Source organism: Antrostomus carolinensis, unplaced genomic scaffold, assembly GCF_000700745.2.
Source record: "Antrostomus carolinensis isolate BGI_N321 unplaced genomic scaffold, ASM70074v2 scaffold23138, whole genome shotgun sequence".
Classification (NCBI taxonomy): Eukaryota; Metazoa; Chordata; class Aves; order Caprimulgiformes; family Caprimulgidae; genus Antrostomus; species Antrostomus carolinensis.
The window spans coordinates 1-9,284 of record NW_010331222.1 but is presented as its reverse complement, the minus strand read 5'-3'; the positions used below and the strand labels follow the sequence as shown (position 1 = coordinate 9,284).

Sequence of the window (9,284 nt, the reverse complement as noted above, 5' to 3'; positions counted from 1 at the left end):
GGCACAGAGCTTGTCTTCCCACACACACACACAGAAGTGCAGTGTAGCTCATTCCCCCTTCATTACACAGAGAACCAAAACACATCTCTTCATGTAGCAAGCCAAAAATTTCCATTAAAATATCAAAGCACTCTACAGAAAAATCTCTTTTACAGCAGCTTCCACTACCTCAGAAGCTTTATGCTTAACTCCAGGACCTTCCTGTAAGCCACTAAACTGCATCTCTCAGAACACTTTCCCCCCCTCCCCCCCCCCCCCCCCCATTTCAAAATGAGAAAAGTTGTACAAGCAATTCAGGTTTCATAATGAAGTGCTTATCCATTACAACTCAAAACACTCTCGACAAGCTCGCTCTGTTCGTAGGAACATCGCTTCATTTCACATTGCAGGGTTAATGAAACGTATCACTGAATTAGAAGACCAAAACGTCTTTATTTTTAGGTAGGTTTTCACATTGTAAGAGGAAATCCTATTGAGACCATAGCACTTTAATCAAGTAACATCCTTTATAAGCATTATTAAACACCAACTACAGAGTATCAGAGTGTGAAGTATTATCTCAACAGACTAAGAATTTTTACTTGAGAATGACAGTACAATACTTGGGAAATAATCCAAGTTCACCACTGTATGGGATGTTCTGCCATATGCATGTCTGCCTTTCGCTAAAGCAGCTCAGTAAGTTTTGAATGGAAACCACATTACATCATTTGTATATGTTTAAGAGCAATCCAAAGCATTCTCTCAAATACTAAATAAATTGTAAAGAGCAAATCTAACCCATTGCTATGGTCTACTGCTAAACATCTCTGAAGGCATCCTGGCCAGGCATCTCATGTAACTGAATTTTACCAGTTCCGTGTTCCATAAATACCGGTTTTGTCCAGATAACCAGGTCAGTAACTCATTCAAACTGCTAACTCCAAAAGCAAACAAAAAAAAATCAAGAACAAGAAAAAGTAGAGTAATCACATAAGTGTTTTAGAAATGGAAATTGTTTTGTCCAATTCCAGTTTTAGACTTAGGGGAAGATAGAGAAGTGCTTACAATCCTCAACCTTTAAAATCAGTGACACCTCAGGAACAGAAAAACTTTTTACAAGTTAAAAGGTACCAGAGCCAGAAGAGCTCAAGTAAAAACCATTTTTAGATAAAAGCAAACTTAAGAATGGCATTTCAAGTCCAAAGAACACATCTGAAGAAAACATTTTCCTGCTTGCATTTGGAATTCCAGGCTGGAAGCTAAAACCTCCCAGCATTCAGACAAAAGCGGCAACAAAACCCTAGCTAACCTCAAGGCGTAACAAGTCATTCTGATGTACAACTAGAGACACAGTTAGGGGGAAGAAAAGAAAAGTCACAGTTCAGGCTCTGTAATTAATGACAGCATTTTATTTCTCCAAGAATTTTCAGGCAGGTTGTTTCAGAAACTTTTTTATTCACTGACAACTCAATCCAGGTCTGCTCTTAACTTCAACTCTTACGTCCTGCTATTGCTACAAATGGAAAACAGTATTTTCTCATAAATTGATGTAGTTTCTATCTTAACCAAAAATAAGATTTCTCAACTCTATTTACTACGTAACTCAAATTAGAAATGTTAAGTTTTATAAAGTAAGATTTAAGGCAAAATTAACTGATTTATAACCTGCGTGAATTGCTTTGTTACTAAGCATTACTTTGTTACACCGAGTTTCAGTTTCCTGCACCCATATTTTACCAGTTACATTTCAAACAGGAAAATCCTGTCAACTAAAGGAAAGACTAGAGTCAGAATCAAGGAAACCTCAATTTCACCGGTTTTCTAATCTCCTAGGTAATCAAACCATCTCAACGAGCTCTGGAGCAGTTCTTTTGTACCAGCCAGTATCACCAGTCAAAAAAATAAAAAACCAACCACCACCACAGACCAGATGAAACTGGATTAGAGATGGAACACCGATTCTCCCTCCTGCACCACCGAGGCCAAGATGGATCAAATGCCACATTACGCTCAATGTATTTGGTTCCTCTTCTATCGATGTACAGGAGAAAACAGACAAGTAAAAGCCAGCTAACTCGATCCCCTAAAGTGTGAGGATGGAAGTCAATTGCACAATTCTAGTTTGGCTCTGTGAAAGCAAAAATAGTGTAAAAGGTTGAACTAAAGACACACATTTCTTAGGATGAAGGATTTTTTTTTTTTACTCTGGAGTCTTCATAGAAAGTACCAAAGTCAGGAAAAGTAAGAACAGAATACCTAAAGTTGATTGCACAACTACAGACAGTAAGTTTATTTTGCACTGTATGTCCCAAGCTATAGTTACAGCACCTTCTCAGATGACAGGAACCAGTCAAACAGTCCTATCGCCCCTGCAAACAGTGAAGTAAAATCTAAAACACCAACTAAAAAAATATCAGTTCCACAATTCATTTAAGCCACGTATCCAGGGTTATCTTGCCATCTCAAGAACAGATGAGAGAACGTGACTCAAAGCACAGCCTGTATTCTCATCCTACCACCACTATTTCTCATGTCTTCTACGCACTCAGAGCATGTCTTTTTAAGACCTGTCATTACAGAATTGTATTCTGTATTTGGCACTTATTCAGCTCCAAACTACCAAGTAAGTCTACCCCTGTGCCATCTCCTATTCTGCTACACCTCAATTCACCAGCAGGCAGTAGCAAGCTGAGCAACTGCTTCAAACTACTGACTCCTCACCTTCCTCCTGCTCTGCTCCCACAGCCAAAAACTTTAGGAGAACAACTTCCAGATGCTGAAACTAAGTGCTCATAGTCAGGAATGTAACAAGATATGACTAAGTTGAGATACTCCAATTATTAAAAGCATGCAGAATACAACTTCAGGGTGCTCCCTTAGTTCCTCAAAAGCACATAGTTGTGTTTGACTTAGTTGAAGTTGTTCCCTAGAAGTCTGCTTCCAACAGCAGAATGAATGTGGAACCTTACTTCTGCTTCCAAGAGGAGCTACGATTTATCTGTCAACTTATAGCTGGAAGGAGCAGTGGGAAAGGTGAGAATAACAAATCTCAAAAGATGTGGAAGTCTCCCTCTACACATTTGTTTTAGTAGACATTTACAATTATGTTTTAATCAATATAGTTTCAGAACCTAAGCACTGCCAGTTAAAATTTAGAGTACATCTTAGCATTGCTAATAAAAGCTCACAGCAGGACACAGACATTTTGAATAACTTCAATGAGTTCCAAAAACCAGCTTAGTAAAAAGCCAAGTACAGAATGGCGACAACATTCAGTGTCAAGAATTTAAAGTACTTATACTTAATATTTTGAAGTCCAGGCTATCATGATTTGACAGAAAGTTAAGTGAACAAGCACTAATCCTGTAACACAGAGGTGCCTCCATTTACATCCAAAATTCAACACATATTGCAAGCTATAAGAGAAGGGGGGAAAAAAACCAAAACACAATACAGCATTAATTGTAAGACTTGCAGACTCCTTGCAATGACAGAAGACTGGTGTTTGCCCAACACTGCACTTCCAGTTAGAGCAATCCAGCTTCACGCACACTTATATGAACTAAAAGCAGAATTTATAGTAACCCACTGTCTAAAAGAATGCATGACCATTAATAGGGAAGACTATGCATTTACTTAAGTGTTTCTTTTTTTAAGAGATTATGACTACTTACAATTTCATAGAAGTCTCATATATCTACACGTGCTACTAGACAGCCCACAGAGTCTACCAGAAAAGTGACAGCATACTGGTGAGGCTGAAGAGAGCCTCCTGTGCCAAAACCACCACCTCAAGGCTAGGAGCTAATTTCAGAACCTGCCGAGGGTTAGACCTCTCCAGATAAGTTTAGCCTGTAAATCAGTACAACACTTAAGTGATGATGTTTCAAAACTACCAGTCACACTTTTTACCTTCACGGAATTTCAGGTGCTCACTATCCCACCGACACCATTATCACAAAATGCAAAGACATGGTTTTTCATCCTCCAGAAAAGCACAGACGGCCTTACTACATGACAAAAAGTTACCAGCCTAACTGTATTTGAAGCTGAAAATTACTTACGTGGGGACTGACAGTATAAATCTCAGTTAATACACGAAGTTAAGAGAAGACAAAAAACCCCCACCTACCTTCACACTGGTTCCTTGGAAGAATCTTCCATCTTGTTTTTATCACATTTTCCAAGATTTGCAGTCCATAATACTGAAATTGGAGAAGAACAAAATGTGAGTATGTTACTGTAGGACTAACTAACTTTCAGGACTCTCATTCAATCAGACATTCACACTTAACATCTAAGACTTCAAGATTATTAAACTAACAATTTTATTAAATATTCGTCTATTCACCCATTTACTGAGGTTTCATGCACTTTTTTTTTTCTTGTTTTATTCTTCACTATACTAAGTCCTGCTGTTTGATCATGCTCACACCAGGAGGGGGACAGGGAATAATAATGAAAAGCCCTCTGGCAGACAATTTTGGCTATCTGGAAAAGAGAAAGTAGCAGCCAGATATGAATTTGCATCACAAATGACTGCTCATATGTTCAGGTATTAACACAACCAGACTCCTAAAATATTTATCAGCTTGGATAGTCTCAAGCTTCCTATCGTTCCTCTAAGAGCTGAAAAAAACAACAACAAAAAAATTGTCTTATCATCACATGTCCTGACACTGGAACCTTCCAAAGAAAGTATTTCCCAAACTTCACTGGTGCATTACTTTAGGAACAGCAAGACAACCCACAGGTTTATTTAATTTCAATACCCACCCCAATATGGAAGCTATTTCTACTATTTAAAGATGAACTTTTGTGCTCAGTCAAAGAATAATAAAAATGTGAATAAGCTCTTGGAAATCCCTTTACCTTTCAGGAATTCCTTCCTACGTTCTTACTCAAAACTGTTACATTTGCAAAGTAATTGGTAAGGTCAGTCCCTCTGCCCGTTCATCTCTACTGCCAACTCACAGTAACAGGGAAAGAAGTTTGATTATAAGATCTAAGAACTTTAATATGTAAAACCCCATTAGCATGAACAGACAGGAGAGAAAAGGGGACAAGGAGTTTGGCATTTACTTTATCTGCAGTGGATTAGGAAGAAAAAAATATCACATCTATGCCTGAAAGGTAAGCTCAAGTTTTCACAGTTAAAAGTTTGGCTGAGAATAAGAGTTCCTCTTTAAAATGGTTAGTTCTTATACAAAGTAGGATCATTAGTATTTCAACCAAAGGGATCATATAAACTTCAATTTAATTAAAAAACACAATGTAGACTGTCCCAAACTACATTGTATGAAAATACTATTTTTGCTGTTCTCATCTTAGCATAACCTATATCCTCTTGCTTCCCTATCCGACCCAAGTTCCCACAAGCTTCATGTGTACATCCTTCATTTGCAAAATATTCTGTCACCTTCCAAAATCCTGGATACCAAGAACAATTTTACATTAACAGAAAGTTGGCAGGGTATTTTTTTTTTTTTCATGGTCAGCAGCAAAAGTTTATCAACTAGATTTTAATCTGTAAATTTACTTAATTACTTAACATAAAAGCTAAATGAAATCAATGGAATGTTCATATAGGAAAACATATGAAAACATTCTTAAGCAAAATGCTTCACTTCACGGGAGGGGATTTCAGCCACTGCTATAGATTTATAGACACCATCTGCACCTGATCCAGGCTCACAATACAAAACATATTTACAGAAGCTTCTAACAATGTTGAAAGTATGAACACTGATACCAGACTGTGCTAACTTTCCCGAAGCAGCTCTAAACTCTAGTTAAATTTCTAGATTCTACATGCAGATGTATTCACTGCCCCTTCAGGTAACAGCTAACAAAAAAAAATGACAGTTTTGCTTCCAAATTTTTTTTCTACATATCAACTTTAAGATTTTAGCTTTTAAGACTAGAATAGCAAGTCTAGTTTCATTTTACAAAAGCACTAGATGACTAAACAAAACTTAAATGAAAATCCTGACATAAACTGAGGACAAATCTCATCTCTATAGTCTTCCTCCCCCCCCAGCTTAAGATTTCTTCTGAGTCAAAGAAAAGGACACCTCTAGCAATTTGCCACACCTATCCCTCACTATCTGCTCAAATAACTAATTCAGATTCAGGTACCCTAAACTGTGAAGAGGTTCATGCTGTCTAGGTTTCTACTCATTCTTCTATACATACATGACTCCAGTTCTGCCCTCTGCTAGTGTCTTGTTCATCTCTTCCTCAGTACTAGTAATATTCATTTTTCCTAACACTCACACATGAAATGAAATGGCAGCAGCAATAAAATCACTGGATACATTTTTCACCTACACATCCTTCTTGCCATACCACATCTGAAGGCTTCATCAGCCTGCCTGAACGCTCTGCAAGGGGCTTTCTGAGTGCTTTTTTGTTTTGTTTTTAAGCTTCATTTGATTTGATGGTTCTAATTTTTGGTATTTCCCTGATAATAAGATACACCAATCCCCAAAAATATCACTGACATCAATTACAAGTTTTGCCATTTGAGCTGTTAGAAGAGTACTTTTTAGTCAACTACTGCAACAGCACACGCAAACATGTTTAAAATGTGCATAAAATAGAAGTCTTTCAAAATTCATTTGCTCTTGGTTTGCTTATTTTTAATTGTCTAATAGCAATTCACTGCCCAGTTATGAAGATGAGGGACAGGTAACAGCAAAGACTGAAAAAAAGAAAAAAAAAAAAGGCATGAAATGATCCCTATGGTAGAAATCTCTATGGTACCCTTATTACTTATTCTATGCACCAAATCCCTTTCCCTCCCACCTCCCAAGAAACAAAAACAATTGATGAACAGAATTCAGTTAAAGGGAATCAAAAGGGTAGACCTTGTGGAGGCCTGCCGTCAAAGCCTAGCTGTGTCAGTTGCACAGGAAGACACCCCTTTTCTTCCTATTACAAGCAATCAACATAATGGAACATTATGATTAATATCAGGTAGTGTTAACAGCTTTAATTAAAGAAAAAATATGATTGCATAAAAGCCAAATGTCATAGTGCATAAATTTAGCACCAAATAATTTGCAATTTATGTAAATTGAAGAATTCTTTACCTGTTGCTTTCTTTCTGTTCCTCTAATCATCTCATTTTTCACAAGACAAATTTGAGTTTTTAAAAATACTGTTGATAAATCAACTTAAACATTAGTAATGTCTGTCAGTATAAAAAGCAAAGTTTACCAGGCAAGCAAACAGGCAAACACTGTTACTTAAAGGTTAGCACTTTGAGGAAGTTCTTTGAACTGTTTTTCCCTAAGCTTCAGAGAGCAATGAAAAAAAAATGGAACTGTTTTATGAATACTGCCTGATTTCAGAAACCATCCAAACATGATTATTTTCTGTTCGAACACAGCGTGTATCAAGCAGAAAGACATGCACATCAGTTATTTGAGATAAAAATCATCAAACTTAAGACAGTGAAAACACATTTCAACCAACTTTTCAGTTCAAACTTCAGAAGTCTCTGGTAAAGCATCTAAAATTGTAGAATAAAAACCCCCAAAAAATAATGCTGCCCCTTTTAGTCACAACCATGATGGATGGATTTAAAACAGCAGTACAAAGCAAACATGTCTGCATATTAGTAAAGAGTAATCTTGTACTACAAAGAGTTTGGGGTGCTTAACTTCCATTGACTGTTCAAAATCTTGGCCTAATAAGGTATCTGTTTTGTCTTTAATGCACCTAGGGACAAATTCTCTCCTCATTTACATGCAAATGGCTCTCATTATGATCAAAAACAGCCAAGCACTTACCCAAGGACAAAATGTGGCTCTAGGAGACTTTTCATTGCTCCAGTGTATACAGACACACACCAGTCTTTGGAAATAGCATTATGCTTGTATGTGCCTTGGAAAAAAACCTGCATTTCCAATTTAGCTCTCAAGAAAAACTCTTGTCAATGTAAAAGGAGGTTTAAATATTTTATCCATTTACAGTTCTTGTTTAAAGCCAACTTTGGGAACAAGACAATAAAAATGTTGTTTGAATCAAGAAAGCCTATGGCTAAAAATGAGACACCTTCCTCAAAGTTTATGAATGGAAGAGAGAGGAAAACCAAATAAATAACAGTTAATTTGCTTACTTTGGTATTCATGTTCTGAGAGAACTCCAAAATAGTATCAACTCTTGTCCACGCATCAGGATGTTCTTTTAAGTGAGTCAAGACTTCCTGTGCCATTCTTTGCTAAAAAAAAAGTTTGATTTAAAAAGTATTAATGTTAGATTATTTAAGACATTATATACTGTCAGTGACTATATAACATGTCTTTAAATCACTTATCCAAGAGTTAGGCAGAGTCCAATTAGGAGCAACAAGTCCCTGAGCCTCCTTCTGTGCGACAGTTAAAGTTTATTAACAACCAAACACCAAAAACACCTCAATGCAAGAGATTCACTCGCTTACTTCCTCTCTTCCACACTGAATGATTCACCTAGACCAGCAGTGACCGTGTGAGAGCAGCACACGTTAGAAGGAAAACACACTACGGAATGAAGTTTCCTGACAGTCAATAAAGTCACCTACACACGATTTTATCCAAAGGCACACAAACTTTCTAGTTCTACTGGAAGCATTAATATAAAATACCAGCTTTAAGGAGTACTGTAACATGCTGCAAAGCTGTTGATGTAGTAACTGTTTTATTTTGAAGAACCACAGAGCAGAGCAATAGGTCCCCAATCCCTACTTCTGAGGAATCCCTTGACATATCTAACAGTTTACAAAACAATAATAAAAAAAGATTGTGGGGGCAGAAGGGAGTTGGTCACACTAATGGTTTGCTTTTCCCTGGGACTGCCATTACCAATTATCATACTAGATACTATGTTTCAGTAATTTGCAAAACCTCATCTGAAGTAATGACATGCTAAAATAGCTGAATACATTTTAGCTGTCCTTTTGAAAAGCCTGGATGTCCGGAAGCATTTTAGGGAGCCAAAAGATGTTAGCCATTCCCAAGAAGGCAGTACTGACTAATCTTGCTGCAAATTATATCACCCACAAACATCACTGTCTTACTAGCAAGATAAACATTTTACATCACAATTAAGAGAACTTTGTTCATTCCTTCACTGCACTGTAGGGCCAACTCAATGGAATTATACAAAGCAGTTAAAGCCTTACTTTAGGATTAAATTCAACAGTTACAACTTACTACAGCTATGCAGATTTCTAGTCTGCTACAAAAACGTACTTAAGCTAATCATCAACTGGTGTAAGAAAACGTATTTTCAGTAAAACTCCATCAAGATCCAACATA

At 37.0% G+C, this 9,284-nt stretch overlaps 1 protein-coding gene across 1 annotated transcript in view; it reads right to left on the bottom strand.

The window, feature by feature from the left end:
• LOC104528995 (exportin-1) overlaps window positions 1-8,209 on the bottom strand; it is a gene marked incomplete at both ends in the record, with an annotated part of 23,744 nt that extends 15,535 nt beyond the window's left edge. Inside the window, 2 exons of the mRNA XM_010173161.1 lie at window positions 4,115-4,187; window positions 8,108-8,209. Of these exons, the coding sequence (XP_010171463.1) occupies window positions 4,115-4,187; window positions 8,108-8,209 (175 nt within the window). The remainder of the gene's footprint in view (window positions 1-4,114; window positions 4,188-8,107) is intronic.
• Window positions 8,210-9,284: the final 1,075 nt, after the last annotated feature.